This window comes from Euleptes europaea, chromosome 5 (genome assembly GCF_029931775.1).
Source record: "Euleptes europaea isolate rEulEur1 chromosome 5, rEulEur1.hap1, whole genome shotgun sequence".
NCBI classification, from domain to species: Eukaryota; Metazoa; Chordata; class Lepidosauria; order Squamata; family Sphaerodactylidae; genus Euleptes; species Euleptes europaea.
In genome coordinates this window covers 602,888-625,499 of record NC_079316.1, presented here as the reverse complement: position 1 = coordinate 625,499, position 22,612 = coordinate 602,888, and the positions used below count along the sequence as shown (strand labels likewise).

General features: G+C 49.4%; 1 protein-coding gene across 1 annotated transcript in view; it reads left to right on the top strand.

Annotated features, from left to right (window-relative positions):
* The window catches only part of OPA1 (OPA1 mitochondrial dynamin like GTPase), a 43,536-nt gene that overhangs the window by 8,208 nt on the left and 12,716 nt on the right, over positions 1-22,612 (top strand). The window contains exons 6-24 of the mRNA XM_056850250.1: positions 5,290-5,343; positions 6,916-7,020; positions 9,191-9,277; positions 9,666-9,779; positions 9,896-9,976; positions 10,969-11,043; positions 11,225-11,296; positions 11,855-11,954; positions 12,195-12,325; positions 12,788-12,860; positions 12,957-13,029; positions 13,858-13,973; positions 15,929-15,993; positions 16,724-16,800; positions 18,202-18,367; positions 18,749-18,901; positions 19,835-19,943; positions 21,282-21,361; positions 22,157-22,297. Coding sequence (XP_056706228.1) covers positions 5,290-5,343; positions 6,916-7,020; positions 9,191-9,277; positions 9,666-9,779; positions 9,896-9,976; positions 10,969-11,043; positions 11,225-11,296; positions 11,855-11,954; positions 12,195-12,325; positions 12,788-12,860; positions 12,957-13,029; positions 13,858-13,973; positions 15,929-15,993; positions 16,724-16,800; positions 18,202-18,367; positions 18,749-18,901; positions 19,835-19,943; positions 21,282-21,361; positions 22,157-22,297 — 1,872 coding nt within the window. The remainder of the gene's footprint in view (positions 1-5,289; positions 5,344-6,915; positions 7,021-9,190; positions 9,278-9,665; positions 9,780-9,895; positions 9,977-10,968; positions 11,044-11,224; positions 11,297-11,854; positions 11,955-12,194; positions 12,326-12,787; positions 12,861-12,956; positions 13,030-13,857; positions 13,974-15,928; positions 15,994-16,723; positions 16,801-18,201; positions 18,368-18,748; positions 18,902-19,834; positions 19,944-21,281; positions 21,362-22,156; positions 22,298-22,612) is intronic.

Sequence of the window (22,612 nt, the reverse complement as noted above, 5' to 3'; positions counted from 1 at the left end):
AATCAGCACCTCCCAAATTATCCTCTGCTTGTGGGCCTTGGCAGTGGTCTTGGCAGACACCAAGAGCACAATTGATTGATTGTTTTGATCACGGAAATGAAATTTGTTGTGGGAAAGATCTGTACTTACCTTTGCTTCTGCAGCTTTTCGCTAACTTGTAAATCCTAACTCCTGTTTGGGTCTGGTTGCCTCTCAGGAGCAGCTGCTGGGAATAAGCCTCTGGGGTGGGGGGCGTTGCTCATGGGCCATCTGGCTGGCCGCTGTGGGAAACCGGTAGGGGGAGTGGGATTAGATGGGGGCCACTTAGTCTGATCCAGCAGGACTTCTTGTGTGGATCAGAGCTGGGAGTCGTCAAGAAGCCTGGAGCATCTTTTTCAGCGGGGCTGGCCGGTTTGCCCATTTGCATGACCGGGCTGCCTGCAGAGTCACTTACCTGCCTGAGGTCGAGTTTACAAATGTTTGTTTGTCACTCAGTACCTGTAGCTTCAATTTACGTGATTGTCAGATATGTACAGTGTTAGAATTCCCTGTGACCCCCAGCAAGTTGAGACAGCATTTCAGATTTACCAGTCTTGTGGGGTAGGCTAGCTTAGGCTAAGAAAAAAATTCCTTCCCCCAGTCTGTCCATTGAGTTTCATGACTAAGCAGCTACCTGAGTTTCTGGCACTTGGAAGTCGAACTCTGTAGCTGCTGCACTGCACTGTCTTCCTCTGAGAGAGAAGAGTATGCAAAATACTACAACACAGCAGCTGAAAAACCATCTCGCTATTCAGTGTGTGTATGAGGAATGCCAGGCCTCTAATGTTTGAGGCTGGGGACTAAGAATTTTACTTCTTTCCCCGCCACTGTGGACTCTGGTGTCTGTCATGTCTCAGAAACTGAAGCAGAATTTTTCAGGCGATTCCCTGGAAGGGAATCGAAGCTGTGATCCGGGTGGGGAAGGAGGGCAGCCCAAGGGGGTTTCCTGATGGCCTCAGCTGTAGCTCTGCTGGTGGTCAGAACATGTCCAGAAGTGGGCAGAGTCTATCGGGCAAAGAAGGACAAGTAGCGCATGTTGGCTCGTCGTGTGTGGGATGGAGCTATGGCCAAGGCTGCTGTGATGTGGCCACAGCTGTGAAGGTTTGGGGCTCCTGCCTTCGGAGGGGGGGAGGGGGGGTAAGATGCTGTTAAGTGGCTTCCTGTGTGTGTGTGAAGTGCCGTCAAATTGCAGCCAACTTATGGCGACCCCTATTAGGGTTTTCATGGCAAGAGACTGACAGAGGTGGTTTGCCAGTGCCTTCCTCTGCACAGCAACCCTGGACTTCCTTGGTGGTCTCCCATCCAAATACTAACCAGGGCCGACCCTGCTTAGCTTCTGAGATATGACGAGATCAGGCTAGCCTGGGCCATCCAGGTCAGGGCAAGTGGCTTCCTACTCACACCAAAAGCTTGAGCTCAAAAGAACAGTTTTAGCCTTTCAGCGATGAAAATGGCACAAGGGTGTTTTGATCCATACCAGCTTTGTCCTGGCTGTGATGGGCTGTGGCCAGTAGGTCCCCTGTGGAGCCTTGAGGGGGGTGGGAAGCATCAGCTCTGCTTAAAACCTCTCTCCTTTGGAGACGGGGACTTTGCTCAAGGATACGTAGCTGATGGGATGCTTGGCCTGGGACTTTCTTTTTTGCAAAACATGACAGTTTATTATAGTTTAAATAATCCAGTACATAAATGTTATAAAGTTATACATTATGAAGTTTTTACAAATTTTCTGTTGTTGGGACCCATCATATCCTCTTTTTAAAATAGCCAGAATGATTAGGAGAACGGGTTTCCTTCCATTTCAGGATCCTTTCATCGACCGGGGGGCTTAAATCAGATTTTTTTCATAATCTCTCTCCGGAGTCCTTATCTCGCCTAGGCCTTTCCATTGCACTGGAATTCTCAGTGTCTTATATCTTAGTCCAATAGTTGCCAAAGTGGTAGGTGGCAAAGAAAGTCATGTGGCCACTTCTTTGCATTCGCCTTAAAAAAAACACCTTTTGGTGTGCCAGTTTCTCCAATTTTTTTATAGACCCCTCTTAATTTTGAGAGATAAATGCTGAACAGTGACCTGATATTTAGCCTGTTACATGTGGTTTTGGCCAAGAGGGATTGTCCAGGACTCGGAGCTTTGCTTGCCACAGCCTGCCTGGCTGAATTAGAAACTCTCCCCCTCCCTACAATTAGTCATAGAATAGAATCATAGGATCATAGAGTTGTAAGGGACCACCAGGGCCATGTAGTCCAACCCCCTGCACAATGCAGGAAATTCACAACTACCTTCCCCCCCACACACACCCAGTGACCCCCTACTCCATGCCCAGAAGATGGCCAAGGTACTCTCCCTTTCATCATCTGCCTAAGGTCATAGAATCAGCCTTGCTGACAGATAGCCATCTAGTCTCTGCTTCAAAACCTCCAGGGAAGGAGTGCTCACCACCTCCTGAGGAAGCCTGTTCCACTGAGGATCCGCTCTAACGGTTAGAAAATTCTTCCTAATGTCTAGACGGAAACTCTTTGGGTTTCATTTCAACCCGTTGGTTCTGGTCTGACCTTCTGGGGCAACAGAAAACAACTCAGCACCTTCCTCTATGTGACACCCCTTCAGGTACTTGAAGATGGTTATCCTATCCCCTCTCAGTCTTCTCCTCTTCAGGCTAAACATATCCAGATCCTTCAACCTTTCCTCATAGGATTTGGTCTCCAGACCCCTCACCATCTTTGTTGCCCTCCTCTGGACATGTTCCAGCTTGTCTACATCTTTCTTAATTGTGGTGCCCAAAACTGAACACAATACTCTAGGTGAGGTCTAACCAGAGCAGATGATTTGGATGAAGCTATACTATCACTTCACATGATCTGGACACTATACTTCTGTTGATGCAGCCCAAGACCTCATTTGCCTTTTTAGCTACCGCATCACACTGCTGACTCATGTTCAGTGTTTGGTCTACTAAGACCCCAGGATCATTTCCCACACACAAGTCTCCCCCATCCTATAATTATGCATCTGATTTTTCCTACCTACATGCAGAACTTTACATTTATCTTTGTTGAAGTGCATTTTATTGGTTTTAGCCCAATTCTACAGCCTGTCTAGATCATCCTGTATCCTGGCTCTGTCTTCTACCGTATTTGTTAGCCCTCCCAATTTAGTATCATCTGCAAATTTAATAAGCATCCCCTCTATTTCTTCATCCAAATCCTTTTTTAAAGATATTGAACCACACAGGGCCCAGGACTGATCTCTGAGGCACTCCACTAGTCACTTCTCTCCAAGTGGATGAGGAACCATTAACTAGCACTCTGGGTACGATCTGTCAACCAGTTTCAGATCCACCTAACAGAAATAGGATCTAAACCACATTTTCCCAATTTGTCAACTAGAATACTATGTGGAACCTTATCAAAAGCCTTACTGGAATCAAGATAAGCTATGTCTACAGCATTCCCCTGATCCAGCAAGGTAGTCTTTCATTGGATGACACAGCTGACATTTATTCGGCAATCGATGTATGGATCTTTAAGGTGCCAAAAAGATGCTTTAGATTTTTAATTTTTTTCATGCAAATAGACGTGACTTAGTTTGAATGCTCTTCAGTCTGGTTGGAAAATGTGCTGAAAATACAGTGCAATAAATCAGCTGACAGTTTGAGCTGGGCACTTTTTATTTCAAAACATGCTCTTTGAAGAACATGTTTTTAGGGTGGCGGTCAGAATCCACTATAAAAAACCTCGCACACTACACAGCATAAGTGGAAACTATCTCCAAGCATAAGTGGAAACTAGAGCCATGAATAAATAACCCAATGATAATAACTACCCAATCTCTCAGGTTCTGAGTTTGTTTTAAGGGCTCTATCAACCCAGGTTAAGGGCAGTGATGTGGCTGGGCTTGAAGTGAGAGTACTAAAGACTCCCCCCTCCCAGATTTCTTCTTAACCCAGGGCATAGTGGTGCCCACCTCCCCAGTCATTTTCCTTGGGTGGGTCGGCAGTCACGGATTTCAGTGGGCTGGTGGAACGCAGGATCTCTCAGGAGAGCTGCTTGTCTTCAGCCCGTCTGGAGGCCACGTCACCTCGCAGCATCCAGACCCCCCTTGTGGCCAGCCTGTGATGCTTGAAATCTGCATGCGAGGAGCTTGCTGAAGCTGGCTGTGGCTTCTGCACCACCTTGCTCTGCTTCACTGCACTTGGCGGTGGTGGTGGGGAGGGGGTCCTGCTCCAAGACTCGTGGCGAAGCAATGAGGGCATGCAGCTATGGTGCTTGGACCAAGCCAGCTTCAGGAGAGTGAGATGTTTCCCCCACTTTGGAGGAAAGATTCTGGCATGGATCCCGCTGGACATTTCGGCAAAGTGGAAGATTTCCGTTAGTGGAGCATGACTTCCATGCATCCCTGTGCCCTCTGTGCCCCAAAATGTTTGTGGGGGATGAGGTCTGCAGTGAGAGGAGGAATCCGCAAAAATTGCCCTTCACCTTTTGTCAGTGGGAATGCTGTGTAGGATCCAGCCCTCTAACTACCGTAGAAGTAGACATGACATGCCCAGTCTTTTCTGAAGTAAAAATAATTAATCGGCTGAAATTTTTGTTTGTTTGCCGACCCTTCGGAAGCTTGTTCAGGCAATGTAGTAAGTCTTCCCTTGCAGAATTGGAAAGCTTGCCATCCTAGAACTGTTGACAGGGAGGTCATTGTGCCCTGTGTTGTAGCGATGTCTGTAAAGCTTGGCCGCAGTTAAAACTCCTTGGAGCATAAGCAGTGTGTAGCATGCGGAGACATGGCACTAGTCAGTGGGCTCCTGGCAATAATGACTGCCTTCTGGCATGTAACTTGCAGCACCTCCATTTTCCCACTTGCTGAGCTGGACCTTGTCTTGAGGTTGGGTGTAGGAGACCGGCTGGAATCAAAGGAACTTTCGGATATGATCTGCTCGGTGGCAGCCAGAACTGTGCCATTTCCACGTTTCAAAGGTCCATGCTGGACGAGAGAAGACCGTGGCAAAATAACATTCTGGGAGACCTTTTCTTTAACTTTTTATTCTTGACAACAATGGCTGGAGTATTTTTTTTTAAGACAGTTATTTGAGAATGATGTTTTGGTATCGGCTGTGGTGTCCACCAGTGGTTTCTTTTCAGCCCTGACAGCCTTATGAAGGGAACCCAATGGGGTGGTCCTCGTAAAACTGGTGTTTCTTAAAACTCCTGGTTTGAGGACCTGCTGTGTGCTGAACGTCAAACAAACCCAAATGTCCATGCTTCTGTCTCTTGATGTTACAGGTTTCTGACAAAGAAAAGGTTGATCAGCTCCAAGAAGAACTTCTGCGGACTCAGGTATGGAAATCGGGCTGGCCTTCAGGATAGAATTCACATTTTCATTTCAAAATGGGTTGACCATTCACAGAAGGTTCAATGTCTGCCATGCGGTAAATATCAACCACACACTATGCCAAGGGCTTATATGACTTTTTAAAAGAAAAGAAAGCAACCAGAGGTGTCTGATGGGCCACATGGAAGCATCCGGTCGCATACAGCCCCCAACCTAGTGGGACAACACCCCTTTAAGCTGGCTCCCATGCTGCTGCAGTTCTATGTGAAGGGCCCTGGCCTTCTGCCTGAGCCGTGGCACGTTGGCTAGAGATAAGCTGTGGTCCAGGAGACTGCTGGTTCAATCCCATCTCAGCTCACTAAATAGCCTTTAGCAAGCTAGTCAGCTCTTTATCTGAAATATGGAGGTGACAGAATTGCCCTATTTTACAAAATGGTTGTTAAGGATTACTGTGATATGTGAAGCTATTTGGACACTGAAAGCGCTATGGAGAGGCTTATTATCCTTTGTTCAACTTTGAAAAATCTTCCCAAATCTTTTCCCCATTTTGAATGAGTGTTTTTATTCTGTCCTACCAGCAGCTAATAATGCTGCCCAGTTAGAATAGGGAGCAAATCCCACTGGCTTTAGCCAGGCTTATTTCTGGCAAATGAGCTTCTGGTTTGTACAAGCTTTGTATTTTCAAAGTTTCTTCAAATGTAGTCCTCAAACCTGTGATTATATGTACCTGAAGAAGCCCGGAGGATGTTTCCTGACCCATCCCTGCATTGTCAGAGCACCCATGAGTCCTAACAGGCCATAATTTGGTGACTTGCCAGTGTGTTGTAGTGGTAAAGAGCGGCGGAGGCTAATCTGGTGAACTGGGTTGGTTTCCCCACTCCTCCACATGAAGCCAACTGGGTGACCTAGTCACAGTTCTCTCTGAACTTTCTCAGCCCCACCTACCTCACAGGGTGTCTATTATGGGGAGGGGAAGGAGTTTGTAAGCCAGTTTGATTCTCCTTTAAAAAGGTAGAGAAAGTCGGCATATAAAAACCAGCTCTCTTCTTCTCTTTCTCCTTCTTGCAATAAAATGTGTATAGCGTCATAGTCTTCCAAGTGTCGCCTGTCCCTTCCAAACTGCCAGAATCAAGCACGGTCTTTCCTTTCCAACTTCAGTGGACTGTATTGGGGAAGTATCAAGACTTAGTTGAGATTCACACAAATCACACATTTACACATGGTCAATAAAAGAAAAATCATTTCCCTCTGAATCTGTGGCAAGTATTTCAAAGGAAACAAAGGTCTCTTTGATACAAAGTACATCAGAGGGGGAAATCAGGTATCTTTTTCCCAGGAAGATATTTAAAGGGATTTAATGTCTCCACATTAATGTTATTCATGTTTGCAGTTTTTCTAGTTCCTTAATGGTTACTGAAAATGGTCTTATGTGATTAGATTCTCCATTAATTATTCCATAAAAGATGATCTGGCTTGAAAGTTGAGTGATCTGTTAGTGACAAGTTTTGTTATTTTACAAAGTCCCCCTCACTCCTTATCCCCCCCTTCAGTTTAACATTTACATGTCTATTTTGTAGCTGAAATACCAACGGATGCTTGAGCGTTTGGAGAAGGAGAATAAAGAACTAAGGAAGATTGTACTCCAGAAAGATGACAAAGGCATTCATCAAAGGAAGCTGAAGGTACTTAAATATTTCCAGAGCCCCCAACTCACCCAGATTTCCCAGACGGTGGGCATGTGAAGCTGCCTTATTCTGAGTTAGACAGTTGGTCAATCTAGCTAAGTATTGTCCACTCTGACTGGCTGATGTCCAGAGAGAGACACAGTCAGAGAAGGGCCTTTCCCAGCATCTGCTACCCAGGATCCTTTGCGTGGAATGCCAGGGACCTTCCTCATACAAAGCAGGTGTTTCTCCAGGGAGTTGCAGACTGTCCCCAGTTGCTTCAGAGCCATGTGTGTGTGTAAGTGCCGTCAAGTCGCTTTCGACTCATGGCGACCCTATGAATGAAAGTCCTCCAAAATGTCCTATCTTTGACAGCCTTGCTCAGATCTTGCAAATTGAAGGGTGTGGCTTCCTTTATTGAGTCAATCCATCTCTTGTTGGGTCTTCCTCTTTTCCTGCTGCCCTCAACTTTTCCTATCATGACGGTCTTTTCCAGTGACTCTTGTCGTCTCATGACGTGACCAAAATACGACAGCCTCAGTTTAGTCATTTTTGAGCCATGCCTACTAATTTTAAAAGCTTCCTGTCAAGTCATTGGCAATTCCCTTTCAATGACATTGATTACCCTAAAAAGGACAATTTTTGTATTCTACAGAGATCCCTTTAGTTTAAATTTAATTGATTTTTAGTCCACCTTTCTCACTGAGACTCAAGGTTATGCAATGTAAGTCAGTGCAGTCAACAGGATAGGTCATCTAATAAGTGAGGTAACAGGACTAGGATTATAGAAATAGGGGAGAAAAGCCTAAGCATTGGACATGATATGTTATGTAATGCAGAAAATGGTATTGCCTGGGTATAAAACTATGGAGTGGGACCAGGGTAACTAAATAGTTCACGGTCCTGTTCCCCTTATAAAAAGTACCTTCCTGAACTATTCTGCGATAATATAGCCCTGTTCCCTTTTTGAAAATGCCCTTCTGAACAATTCTGTGCCCCAGAGTTTGCGGGAGGGTGGGAGCCTTGCTGACCTCCTCAGGCAGGCCGTTCCACAGGGTGGGGGCCACAGCAGAGGATAGCCACATCTGGGCAGTGGTTCATCTTGCCCACTTGCAGGGTGGCACCCGCTCAGGTAAGCGAAACTGTCATGGGAGTCAGTGTGGTGTGGTGGTTAAGAGTGCCGGACTAGTATCTCCGGAGACATGGGTTTGAATCCCCACTCGTGCCATGGAAGCTCGCTAGGTGACCGTGGGCTGGTCATACTCTCTCAGCCTAATCTACCTCACAGGGTTGTTGTGAGGATAAAATGGAGGAGAATGGTGTAAGCCGCTTTGGGTTCCCTTTGCGGAGAAATGCGGGGTACAAATGAAGTAAATGGGTAAAAAATGGTGGAGCGTAGCAGGAGAGGTGATCCCGCAGCTAAGAGGGTCCAAGACCATGTGAGAGCCAGAACTTTGAACTGAGCCTGGTGACTGACGGGCAGCCGATGGAGTGACAGCACAATGGGAGTGACGTGCATGCTCCATCTAGCTCCCAATAATGGCCAGCACCCTGCAGCACCCTGCCAGCCTGGTTATTATTGGTTATTATTATCGAGAGCCAGTGTGGTGTAGTGGTTAAGAGCTGTGGTTTGGAGCAGTGGAGTCTGATCTGGAGAACCGGGTTTGATTCCCCACTCCTCCACATGAGCGGCGGAGGCTAATCTGGTGATCCGGGTTGTTTTCCCCACTCCTACACACGAAGCCTACTGGGTGACCTTGGGCTAGTCACACTCTCTCAGCCCCACCTACCTCACAGGGGAGGGGAAGGGAAGGTGATTGCAAGCTGGTTTGATTCTCCCTTAAGTGATAGAGAAAGTCGGCATATAAAAACCAGCTCTTCTTCTTCTTCTGGAGCCTCTGAGTTGACTTCAAGGGCTGACCCATGTAGAGTGCATTGCAGTAAGTCTCGTCTTGGTGTTACCATGGCGGGCCTCTGTGGCGATATCATTTTCCTTGAATATTTTATCATGACTGGAAGAGACAATTTGCCCTCCTCCGCCTTGCTCCGACTTGAATTCAGATGCCGCCGTTCTGCGTTTTGTCATGACGAGACCCAGAGGCTGGACTGCATCGGGGGAGCTCTGAGTGAACAGGAAGACTTTCTGAGGTGGAGTCTTTAGCTCAGCTCACCACAATTCTTTTTCCAGAAATCTCTGATTGACATGTATTCAGAAGTCCTGGACATCCTGTCGGATTACGACGCCAGCTACAACACCCAGGATCACCTCCCCCGGGTAAGGCCATGCTGCCATGCGCTGAGCAACTTTGTGCTTCCAGATGAGGGGAGGGGGCTGCAACCCTTTAATGCCTCCCATGAGCAAAAGGGGCCACTGGGGAATGGCCAGCACGGGGGGGGGGGGGGGAGAACGTCAAGAGACAGCCAATGCCTCAGCTCGTTTTTGATTCCCTTCGTGTAAAAGTTGTGGTTCACGTAGGTTTAAAAAAAAAACACCTACAAAAAGAAATCTATGGGAAACTTTCTCATCCCCCCCACAAATTAAGCACTCTCTTCTGATACGAATACTGATGTGGTGAGTTTTGTTCGTTAGAATTTAAAAGTCTGTGTTTAATGAACAGAAGAGTGCATTTTTTAAAAGGTTCTTCTGAACATTTTCACTTAAGGTTGTGGTGGTTGGAGATCAAAGTGCTGGGAAAACCAGTGTTCTTGAGATGATCGCCCAAGCCCGGATCTTCCCACGTGGCTCTGGAGAAATGATGACTCGCTCGCCAGTCATGGTAAGCCCGGTAGAGCCCCCGAACCGTCGGGGTTCAGCTGGTAAAGAAAGGGGACCGTTCGTTGGTCTTGTTCCCCCAGCTTCAGCCAGGTGTTCTTTCTTCCCTCTGAATGCCAGGTCACCCTCAGCGAAGGGCCTCATCACGTGGCCATATTCAAGGACAGCTCTCGAGAGTTTGATCTGACCAAGGAGGAAGATGTAAGTTCTTCATCAAAGTTTCAGTATCTTCTTTTTTTGTACCCAGGCCTGGTGAAGGGTGCTGGAATGAGGGAGGAGATGGCTGAACAGAAATAATTAATTGATTTGTTAGGAAGTGCCGATGCCGCCTCTCCTGAGGAGCTGCTCGACGCCACTTTCAAAATAAAGCATGATAACAACAGCCTTCAATTTGCAAGATCTGAGCAAGGCTGTCAAAGATAGGACATTTTGGAGGACTTTCATTCATAGGGTCGCCATGAGTCGGAAGCTACTTGATGGCACTTAACACACACACAACAGAGAACAGCAAATGTCCTCCCGTGTAGTGCAACTTCCTTGCCTCCCCCCTCCTGCTGCAGCACAAAATGCCCCCCCCCCAAGCATATGGTGGAGAGGCCAGAAAGTTGCACTCCGTGGATGGAAATCTGTGGGAACGCTTTGTAGAGATCCCACCCTGTGTTTTTAAACATTTCTGCCTCACCCACAGTGTAGCCCCTTCTGTCTCATGGCCCTTTGTGTTTGCAGCTAGTGTCTCTGTGCATATTCCATGGCTTAACAGTGGTCCACTTGAAGACCTGTGGGGTGGGAACATGGGGCATAGGCCCGACTGGTGCAGGTTTTGCCACGTTCTCAAAATTCCTGTGGCAAACTGGGACGAGCCCCTCCGAGGAAAGCTCTTTCCATGCACAAGGAAACCCTTGGGTAGCCATGGTGGGGTTAATCCAGGGAGGGGGCGACCTAGAAGAAAGTTGGGAGGCTGGCCCCTTCTGCTTCCTTGCTCTGCTGAAGGCTCCTTTTCACGGGAGCCAGAAACAGGCTGCACACAACTGGGGGGGGGGGCATTCCTACCCCCGGCTGCTCTTCTCCATGGGTGGAAGGCCAGGCATGTGTCTTCCTCTCTCCGGTGAATCTACTCAAAGCAACTTGTTGCTACTCAGCGATGGCTTCATACTTCTTATTGATTGTGGCCCTTTCTGGTTGTGCTGAAACAGCTGGCGGCCCTGAGGAATGAGATTGAGGTCCGGATGAGGAAGAGCGTAAAAGAAGGCTACACAGTCAGCGCCCAGGTAAGGCCTGGCAGCAGATGGCATTTGCCACTGCTAGAAATCTGCCCCGTTCTCGTGAGAGGGTGAGGGTTGGCCCTGCCCGAGAAATGGCTTGTGGCACAGTGCGGGCTTCTTTTTCAACAGAGGATGCTCCCATGATGCCACAGTGGGGCAATCCTCCTCCTCCACCTTTCTTTTCCAGACCATCTCCCTCAACGTGAAAGGCCCTGGCCTGCAAAGGATGGTGCTGGTGGATTTGCCAGGGGTCATCAGCGTGAGTGCCTTTGACTGAGGCTTTCTGTTGAAACTGCTGGCGTTGTCCACTGGTTAACTGGCTGCCTTGAATGGGGAAGATGACAACTTGAATTCAGTTCAGCCACAGATATGTGGGGCTCGCGTGAGCGTTGCCCTGTCTGCCGCTGGTCCCCAGCTGTAAAACTGCGTGAAGCTGACCTCTGTTGCGGGGTTGCCGTGGGAACGAAGGAAAGAAGGATGGTGTAGAAGTGCCCTGCAGGGCATGGGGAATGCTGCTGTGTGTTCAGAGCAGAGCATCTCAGAATGAGAAGAACGTTGGCTGTTGGGAAGAGCTACCGGGAGGGTGAAGGTGGAAGGAACTTTGGTCTGGGGGGGGGGGGCTCTGTTATGGGGAGAGATGAGCACAGCTGAGGCTTTGTAGAGGAAGGGGCTGCTGTGAAAGGCTTCAGAATCGCCCTTCTTGGAGGGTTTCGGGAGAGGCTGGTGCTGGCCCATCAGGGGTAGGCACACTTCTGGGGCCAGCCCCCTTCCTCCCTCCCTCCAAGTTCTGCAAAAGCGGAAATTTCTCTCTTCGCAGACGGTGACGTCAGGGATGGCCCCTGACACCAAGGAGACCATCTTCAGCATCAGCAAGGCCTACATGCAGAACCCCAACGCCATCATCCTTTGCATTCAAGGTGGCAACCCTTGCAGGGCACATCTCATTCGTGTGGAGGGTTCCCCCATCTGCTCATGGCTTATGTCTGGCTGTGTTCTGGATTGGGGGGGGCAGAGAAGGGGTCTTGCCTGGGCTGAGTCTTATTTGCTGGGTCCAGAGGCAGAGCTGTTGAAGCCTCTTTTGCATTGAGCTGTTTCCCTCTTTTCAAGTGAGCTCAGCTCTTGCCTTCTTTTAACAATTTTGTGTATTTCTTTTCCAGATGGGTCTGTGGATGCAGAACGCAGTATTGTCACTGACTTGGTCAGCCAAATGGACCCACAGGGGAAAAGGACGATCTTTGTCTTGACAAAGGTGGACCTGGCAGAGAAAAATGTGGCCAGTCCAAACAGGGTGAGAGAAAGAGCCTTCTTCCAGCCGATGCCTCTCAAGGACATATTGGCCTGCCCGTGTGACAGTCCAGGAGGATAAAATGTCCTGGTGCATCCAAGAGGGGAGACTTTTATGACTTTTCATTCCATGGACCGTTAGCACTAGGAGGAGGATGTGTCTTCCCTAGAAGCTGGTCCTGTTCTGGTGATAAGGCATCCTCCCTGTGTGGTCAACCCTTGCCTGTCTTGGCTTGTGATATTTAACTTGGGTGGGGGGGGAACCATTTTAAAATGCGGTGGTTCGGAGAGGCAGGGCATGATGTGGTGCTTGCTGTACTGGACTTGGGCAGGCCTGTCTCATCCCTCCCTCCCCCCAAGAAAAATTGTTCCCCCTGAGAGGCTCTCTTCTTTCCTTCTGTGAGGCTCTCTGTCATTGCACAGCTTGATCGGCAAAGTCGGTGCTGTCTCATTCCTGTTTTTCCAGATCCAGCAAATCATCGAAGGCAAGCTCTTCCCCATGAAGGCTCTGGGGTATTTTGCCGTTGTGACCGGAAAAGGTAACCAGCGCTGGCTTCTGGCCCGTTGAGAGAGGGGTCCTGGTAGATGGGGGACCATTTCAGCCCTTCCCCCCCTCTCTCTTTCTCTGTCTCCAGGAAACAGCAGTGAGAGCATTGAATCTATTAGAGAGTACGAAGAGGAATTTTTCCAGAACTCTAAGCTGCTGAAGTATGCCTGTCTTTTATTGCTCTCCGTAAATATTTCCTGTGGCCCAAACAGGGTCTACCGTTTTTTGGCGAGACCTCAGCCATTTCAGTCTGCCAAGAAATGGATCCGTGTGGTTTGGAGCAGCAGCCCCTGAGAAGCTCACACATTCTCTCCGTGGGATTTTCCTTTTAACGGGGCAGCTCCTTCACTGAAAGGAACTGTAGGACTCTTTGGGCCTTACAGCTGCAAAGGTTGTCTCTGTACTAGTCCATGAACCCAGACACGAGGTCTGGAGAAACATGGCAGTTTGCAGAGCCAGACATGACGTTTCTGCAGTGGGCCACAATGCAGCATGTGCTTCCACACCACCCAGCCCTTGTGAATGGCTCTGATCCGGGGGGGGGGGGTTTACCCTCTCATGAGCCCCTCCCACCCTTGACAATGAGAGCAGTGAGCCCCCAGCCCTTGTGTGTAGGACTAGGAAAGAGGGGGGGTTATGTTCCCTGAGCTTTTGCCGTGCCATAAAGATCGGTGTCATGGTACAGAGGAAGCCGTGCCCTTCCCCTGCGGAGGGAAGGCCAGGGCCAGAGATTTTGGCTGGGCACTACTGCCAGCACAGGACCTGTGGGACTCTTTCCGTCACAGAAGTTTCCCCTGAAATGAACTTACAGTCTGTCGGCTCAAGAGGAGAATGGGGAAAAGCTGCATGCCTTGGGCATTGGGGGGGGTGCTGTTATGTATGTGAGCCCTGGGCCAAATGCTGCTTCCTTCTGTTCATCAGAAAGACGCCCCCCTCCCCGGCCTCCCTGGTTGCTGAGCTTTCCTCAGAGCCGGACTTTGCCTTTGCAGGAAGTGCATGCTGAAGGCCCACCAGGTGACGACGCGCAACTTGAGCCTGGCTGTGTCCGACTGCTTTTGGAAAATGGTGCGCGAGTCCGTGGAGCAGCAAGCGGATGCGTTTAAAGGTAGGAAGGGCAGCTGGTTGAGCAATAAGTAGCCTTGGACCAAGGCGGGAGGGACCCTCTTCCTTTAGCTGAAACCCTCATGGGGATTCAGGCACATGGACTGTCCTTGGCCGCCCAAGCACCCCACTGCCTTTCTGGCTGTACGGGGAGTGTCTTCAGGCCAGGGTCAGGTTTGGCGCAGCTTTCTTGGTTTCTCTCTGCCCTGATCAGCAAAAGAGCTCTGCAAAATATTGTCGAAGGCTTTCATGGTCAGAGTTCATTGGTTCTCGTAGGTTATCCGGGCTGTGTAACCGTGGTCTTGGTATTTTCTTTCCTGACGTTTCGCCAGCAGCTGTGGCAGGCATCTTCAGAGGAGTAACACTATCTTGGATGATTTTTTTTTTTTTTTGCCATCTTCTGGTCATGGAGTAGGGGTCACTGGGAGTGTGTGCGGGGGAAGGGGAGGTAGTTGTGAATTTCCTACATTGTGCAGGGGGTTGGACTAGATGACCCTGTGGTCCCTTCCAACTCTATGATTATATGATTCTATCAATAAGCAAGAGATGTGCTTCCTTCTTAATGCCATGGAGGGCTGCACAGGTGGCCTCGTGCAATACTAGAAGAGGGCTAGAAACATAGAGCTGGAAGGGACTCCGAGGGTCATCTAGTCCAACCCCCTGCACAATGCAGGAAATTCCCCACTACTTCCCCAGAGACCCCTGCTCTGTGCTCTGATTAGTCTCAGGGAATCCTGGAATAGCTGTGTGGAATCCCACGGCTGTCCCAGATCTGTGTCCTGCCTGCCTTCCATTGTGAAACTCACCATAGAATCATAGAGTTGGAAGGGACCACCAGGGTCATCTAGTCCAACCCCATGTCAAAAGTCAGTTGAGGAATGAGTGGTAGGGCAGATATTTGGCATGCCGCAGGTCTGGGGTTCAGTTCTTCTGCAATCTGGAACATCAGGCAGCAGGAGCTGGGGAACAGTGTTAGCGACCACAGAGCCCTGGCGCAGCTGGAAAAGACACTGCTAAGCTAGACAACTCCATACTGGGCAGCTTCCGGTGACCTGGGAGGGGTGAATTTGCTCTCATTGTGTAGCTGTGAGAGAACAGCAGGGCTTAGAGAGGGTGCCCTGGGGGGGTTGTGTTTGGCACCACAGGCTTGCCCCTCGCAAAAGGAATTAAATGCATATGTAACACAGTTGTGTAACACAGTTGAAGCCTCAGCTACATAGTGGTAAAATGCTAATACTTTGTGAACAAGCATCATACGGGTTGAATATCCCTTATCCAGACTGCTTGGGACCAGAAGTGGTCTATATGTTGAAATATTTGCATAAACTTAATAAGATACCTTGGGGATGGGACCCAAGTCTAAATACAAAATTCATTTATGTTTTATATATGCTTTATACACACATCCTGAATGTAACTTAAAACAATATTTTAAATAATTTTGTGTTTATTGAATCATCAGAGAGCATATTGGCCTGCTGCTGAGGGCCTGTGAGTCATGTCTGCACGCCAGCTCAAAGAAGTCTGGTTTTTGGGTCATTCCGGATATCGGCTGTCCGGATAAGGGATACTCAACCTGTACAGGTGTCTTGATGCTTGTGCACACCTTGCGCATTATAGCATTTGCCTTCTTGGTTGAGAGAGCTCCCAATGTTGTACGGTAACCCAAAATACATTCCTGATGAAATGTGGTATCTGATGAAGGGAGCTGTGGCTCTCAAAAGACCCTGAAAACTCTGTCGGTCCCTAAGGTGCTCCTGGATTTGAATCTTCTTTTGCTGCAGACCAGCATGGCCTCCCTCTGGTGCCTCTCTTGCCATTTCTTGGTGTTCTCAGTTCTGGCTTGCAGGCGCTGTTCCTGTAATCAAGGGGTAAATGCTACACAGGTTCAGTTCTGCACGCTAGAGTGGGTGACAGTGGAGAGCCTTCATGTGTGTTCCCCATGCTTCCTTCCCCTAGCAACACGTTTTAATTTGGAGACGGAATGGAAGAACAATTACCCCCGCTTGCGAGAGCTCGACCGGGTAAGTCTTGCAAGGAAGTCTAGACTTCCTCCTGGATGCCCATGTGGGCAGCCTCACCATTAAGAGCAGGAGAATCCCTGCCTCTGGCTGCTTCCTATAATTCAGGGGCAGAGCCATGGCAGACAGTTCCAGGTTCAATCCCTGGCAGGTCAGGGTAAACCAGGAATCTTGCATGTTGGGCTGGGAGAGGGGCCGTGGTTCAGTGGTAGAGCATCTGCTTGGCATGCAGAAGGTCCCAGGTTCAATCCCCAGCACCTCCAGTTAAAGGGACTAGGCAGGTAGGTGATGTGAATGACCCCTGCCTGAGACCCTGGAGAGCTGCTGCCATTCTGAGTAGACAATACTGACTTTGATGGACCAAGGGTCTGATTCAGTATAAGGCAGCTTCATGTGTTCATGTGAAAGAGTCTGTCAAAAGCCTTTGGAGCGCTTCAGCTATATAAGGTGAATGTGCCTAGACTAAAAATATGTTATGCAACTTCAGATTCTTAAACCTGACTTAGCATGAGCATCTTGAACACATACATGAAGCTGCCTTATACTGAACCAGACCCTTGGTCCATCAAAGTCAGTATTGTCTACTCAGACCAGCAGGGGCTCTCCAGGGTTTCAGGCAGAGGTCTTTCACATCACCTACTTGCCTAGTCCCTTTAGCTGGAGATGCGGGGGATTGAACTAGGGACCTTCTTCCATCTTAATCAGTGGCTGTACATTCTTTTTTTCTGTCTAGAATGAGCTGTTTGAAAAAGCGAAGAATGAAATTCTTGACGAAGTCATAAGCTTGAGCCAGGTGACGCCAAAGCACTGGTACAGCCATTAATCTATCTTCCCTCTGTCTTAGTTCTGTGGTGCAGCAGGGTGCAAAGACTAACATAGTATGCCCAGAAGTTTTCTGTGATCCCCTTGCCATGCAGTGCATACCTTCTGATCCTCCTGGAATCTACCCCCACCCCACCCCCACACCATATTTGTTAGCTTTAGAGGCCTGAACAAGTGGAGTGACTCCTGCCCCTTTTGTAGACCACCGGCAATGTTGCTGCTCGCCTAGGGGAAATCCTGGTATGTTGTTGACAGCTCTGGATCAAGGAGTTACAGCAATGAGCAGAGAGGGAGTGTCTTTTTCAAAATATGTGTTAAACAGAATTCTGATTTTGCTTCCTAAGAAAAATTCAGTGTGACTTCTTGCATACCGTCGAAGGCTTTCATGGTCAGAGTTCATTGGTTCTTGTAGGTTATCCGGGCTGTGTAACCGTGGTCTTGGAATTTTCTTTCCTGACGTTTCGCCAGCAACTGTGGCAGGCATCTTCAGAGTAGTAACACTGAAGGACAGTGTATACCATTTGTATACCATTTACAAATTAAGTTATTTTGTGTGGTTATTTTGCACAATAGCCTTAAATTCTGTAAACCTTCTGAATGTTGAAATTTTTGGGTATGGCCACGAGGGGAGCCGTGCCATGCAATTCCTTTGGCAGGTCTGTCTTCTGCAAGAAAGGAAAACCACCCTCTGTCCCACCTTACGGGCAAGGCCTGTTCCGTGACGCCTTGCTCTGGCAGGCCAGGTTGTGGCTGAGTTCAGGGCAGGCATTTGGGAGATGGGTTGTTGTATCTTTAAAAAAAAACCTGTGCTTTGGGCCACAGCCCCCCCTAAAAATAACCCTTTCTGGAGCCGAAGCATAGCAACTCATGTATATTTTTAATTTCCAAGATGTTTTATTCCTTTTAAGTTCTCATAAATGATTTTTATAAGATTTCCAAACTTGACTGCCTGTTCCGCTTTGGAAGAGTGGAGCCAGCCATCTGGGACTCAGCTTCATTTGGGGGAGAGCAGAGATCCGTGGCTGCAGCGATAAAGGAACTGCTGGAGTTCCGTGACTCCCTCTCTTGAAAGGGCTGAAAAGAAGTCTCCAGTGATCCTTCCAGAGGATCCTGACAGGCATGAGGTTGCATGTGGGGGAGAGATCTGCTCCCCTGATGGGCCCCAACACTACTTTTGAATCTCCCGGTGTGGGGGGCATTAACAGCTGTCCTGCTTTCGAAATGCAGTCTTCACCACTCCCTAGGACAAGGAAGGCAGAGCCTGAGGGTTGCATCCGTATTTTGAGGGCTGGTTGTTTTTGCGCTGCAGCAAGCATTTCCCACAAAGTAAGCCTTTTACTCAGCCTTAGGGATAGGCAGTGAATTCGTGCAATTCCTCCCGCCTCTTAGGGAAGAGATGCTTCAGAAGACCTTGTGGGAGAGGGTCTCGACACACGTGATAGAGAACATCTACCTTCCGGCAGCACAGACCACGAATTCGGGGACTTTTAACACTACGGTGGATATCAAGCTGAAGCAGTGGACGGACAAGCAGCTGCCCAACAAAGCCGTGGAGGTGAGTCTGAATGACCACAGGTGGTTTTTCCAGCGCTCTGTGCCATGCGAGGCAGAAGGTGCAGAAAGGGGCCGCTCTTCAGATGGAGGCTTTGGGGCTCTTGCCACACCGCAGAGGTGGGGGCAGGAAGTGTTAGTGGGTGTTCTGGTTTTCTGGAGAGGTGATCCAGTGGCTTGACCCAGAGGTAGATGGCAGAGGCTGGAGGGGTGCAGAAGTGGAGACGGCTGGGTCGGAGACTTGCGCGCTGCTGCTGGCTTGTGCAACTTGGTTCAAGAACGCCACCTCCCTCGTTAGCTTCCCTTCCCACAGTCCTTTGGCCGTACTTAAAATGCTCGCTTTCTTAAATGAAATGAAACGACTCGTTCCACCCACTCTTTCCAGGTGGCCTGGGAGACCCTGCAGGAGGAGTTCTCTCGTTTCATGACAGAGCAGAAGGGCAAAGAACATGATGACATTTTTGACAAACTGAAGCAGGCGGTTAAAGAGGAGAGCATCAAGCGGCACAAGTGGAACGAGAGAGCAGAAGACAGCCTGGTAGGGCCTCCTCTCGCCTTCTCTCGGATTTAGGCCGTGTGGCAGAGGGAGGGGTCTGTCTCACTGTGGCAGGGTGTGCCTTTCCACACTGCTTTTGGGAATTCTCATTCATGTCATGTCCCAGCTGAATCAGTGACGGATCACACCCCCATGATTTTTTTCTTTTTCTTTTTTCTTTTAAGCACATTGGTTCAGGTATTGGAGGTGTGTTCAACCCAGTGGTGAGGTTTGTTGGCAGAGTGCTAAATACACAGAGAAGCATCAGACTCACTGATTAAAGATAAAGTTGCTCTTTATTGAGGGAACTACATTTTGGGATAGGAAAGCTGAGAGACAGAGCCTCCAGCTGAGAAGGGAAAGAGAGGGTAGAATGACTTCCGAGAAGGAGGAGAAAATAGTCCCTGAGCGTATCAGCCTGAGGACAGTCAAGAGGTGTGAAAAGGGTGGAAAGGTCGCTAGCCTTACAGCCCTAACTAGCTGACCACTTGCCCACCCCCTGCTGGGGCTTCTTCTCTGTTCCTTTGCACGCTAGACATTGCAACTCTTCCAACAAGGCTTGCATCTCCACTTTTAAAACTATAAAGCCGTTCGACTAATATTACCATGTAAAGAGTCTCTGTGTTAGCCAGTTGCCTCCTATGCAGTGGATGCGACTCCGTAGTCTCTCAGTCCGCAGCCTCCTGAAAAGTGGGTTACGGGCCCAGGTTTCTCTTTCTTCCTCTCTGAAGTTACTAGCGGAGCAGCCGTTTTAGTGAACCATCTTGCAGTGGTTTCCTGTCAAACACTTGCGTTACCCCCAGACATGCTTAAGGAGCAATGGCTATGTTTCTGCACGACTGGAGCTCCCTCGCCCTCACAGGTGGCTTCAGAATGCCTCAGCAGGTCAGGGGCTGAACAGGAGCCGGCCCTAACGCTCGCTCTGTGCATTGACAGAGGGTGATCCAGCACAACGCCTTGGAAGACCGCTCCATTTCAGACAAGCAGCAGTGGGATGCGGCCATTCAGTTCATGGAGGAAACGCTTCAGAGTCGCCTGAAAGACAGTAAGTGCTGCCTATTGGGGGGCAACCGGGGGGTGGGGGAGGATACCAGAGCCACGTTCTCCTCCGTGTCCCTCACGGAGGTCTTTTGCTTCAGGGAGGAACGGGGCCTCTCCCTTTGCTGTCATTGCCTTGAAGGCTCTCTTCTTCAGTCTCTGCTCTGGTATCCATTTCAGGTAGAAATGTGTGTGTTGGGGCGGGGGGAGGATATGCAGAGTTTTTGCACAGTGTCACATGTGAGATTTACCTGGTATTGCTTAAACATTAAATCTAGATTTACAGAGATGAAGAGTAGGGAGTTGCCTTCAGAAAGAAAGGAATAGATTCTATGGCTCAGTGAAAGAGGCTGTGTTTTGCATGCAGAAGCTCCCAGGTTCTAACCCTGGCATCTCCATTTGAAAGGACCAGGCAGTGGTCCATATGAAAGACACTTCCTTGCCTGAGACCCTGGAGAGCCACTGCCTGTCTGAGTAGACAATGCTGACTTTGATGGGCCATGGGTCTGATTCAGTGTATGGCAGCTTCGCATGTATTTGTATTCGCATGAACACATGAAGCTGTCCTATGCTGAATCAGACCCTCGGCCCATCAAAGTCAGTATTGTCTACTCAGACCGGCAGTAGCTCTCCAGGGTCTCAGGCTGAGGTCTTTCACATCACCTGCTTGCCTAGTCCCTTTAACTGGAGATCCCGGGGATTGAACCTGGGACCTTCTGCATGCCAAGCAGATGCTCTACCACAGAGCCACAGCCCATGTGTGCTGATCTCCCCACAGAGCAGGTTGTTGGGTGGGTGCTCTGTGAAATGAGCTCCTGGCTGTAAAGGACTAAGTTGGTTCCTGGTTGGGCCCCCGTGGGAGGCAGGATGCTGGACTAGAGGGACCCTCACTGGTCTGATCCCGCAGCAGCTGCCTGATGTTCCTGTAGGCCAGACTCAGCTTAGCCAGGCATCTATTTGTATATATTCACACTTCGATCGTGTGCATTTATTTCCTTAGATAATATATATTCTGCTTTTCACAGTGAAAATAACCTTCTCAAAGTGACTAACAAAAGCTTCTTTTTCTAAAATGGACAACTCCAAAATGGGGCGATCTGGGACCATTTTTGCTTGAGAAAATAGCCGGGGAGGGGGCTGCTGAATTGCTCACACCAGCAGGAGCCAACGGACCTGTCGCTGACTTCATCCGAAACCCCCCCCCCCAAGCTGGCTCCTTTAGGGCTGAGCATCCGGTTCCCTCCATGGGGCTCAGGGTGGAGGGGGGGGGCTGTTCTGTCTCTGGAATGGGCCCCATGCTGTCCTGTGTGACAGTATCCAAGCTTGTTTGTGTGTTTTTGTCCAGCTGAATCCGTCATTGAAGACATGGTGGGCCCCGACTGGAAGAAAAGGTGGCTCTACTGGATAAGCCGCTCTAAAGAACAGGTGGGAGGAAGCGAGAAGTTTGTGCGGGAAGCTTGTAAAGCTCAGGCCTCGCTTGTGCCGAGATGCTGCCCGGCTTCCAGCCGGCTCGCTGATCCCTTGATGCGCTCCTGGCCTGTCAGGGAGAGCTCCCATGGGGGGGGGGGGCAGAGTGGTGTAATCGGATTTAGGGATGGCTGCACATGACTCAGGAGCGCCGGGGTCTGCTGAGGCTGCTGGCTTGTGCTGCACCTGTCCAGGTGCTTCTGCTGAGCTTTGGAGCCCCAGATGACACCCTTACCACCACCACCACACATCAAAGGCTGTGCCTGCCCTCTGTATCCTGATGTGATCTCCAGAGCCAGCTGGCATCCACTTCAGTTCCAACGCAGAGAGCAGTCTTCCCAATACGTACCCGCCTGATGCCAGTTAAACATTACAAGATGCAAACAGTGTTGGTGGTGGGAGGGGGAAGTGATCCTGCAGAATCCCCTTGGCTATCCTGTCTGTGTGGTCAGCCAGGGGCAGAGAGAGCCCTGCTGAGAAACCTCCCCAGAGACTCATGAAATCAGGAGGGTTCGCCATTCTGTCCTGGGCTGGCTTGTAGGTCTGGGGCCCTGGGAGGGAAGTGAGAAGGTGGGAGTCCAAGGAGCTTGAAACTCTTTCGGGCTTGTTAGGATTTGACCTTGTTTTGAGTTCTGCTGGGGGACTTACATACAAATAACATTTAAAAATGCCTTGTTATCCTCCTTGCACCCCCCCACCCCCACTGAAAATGAGGGTGGGATAAGAATCTAAAGCCATTTCTTTATACGGCAGGGCATTCGTAATGAAACAAAAAACGAACTCGAGAAGATGATCAGGTGCAACGAAGAACATCCAGCGTATCTTGCAAATGATGAGGTCACGACCGTCCGGAAGAATCTTGAGGCCCGAGGGGTGGCAGTAGACCCATGCTTGGTAAGGCCCCTGCCAGCAGAAGGATTGTGACTCGAACTAAGAGGGGAAAGATGGGCTTCAGATACAGACGCATGCCCTGACCTGGATGGCTCAGCTTAGCCCAATCTCATCAGATTGCGGAAGCTAAGCAGGGCCGGCCCTGCTTAGTATTTGGTTGGGAGACCATCAAGGAATTCCAGGGTCGCTATGCAGAGGCAGGCAGTGGCCAAACCCCCTCTGCACATCTCTTGCCTTGAAAACCCCTTATGGGAGCACCACAAGTCCGCTGTGACTTGATGGCACTTATTGCTATGATCTGGATGGTCCAGGCTACCC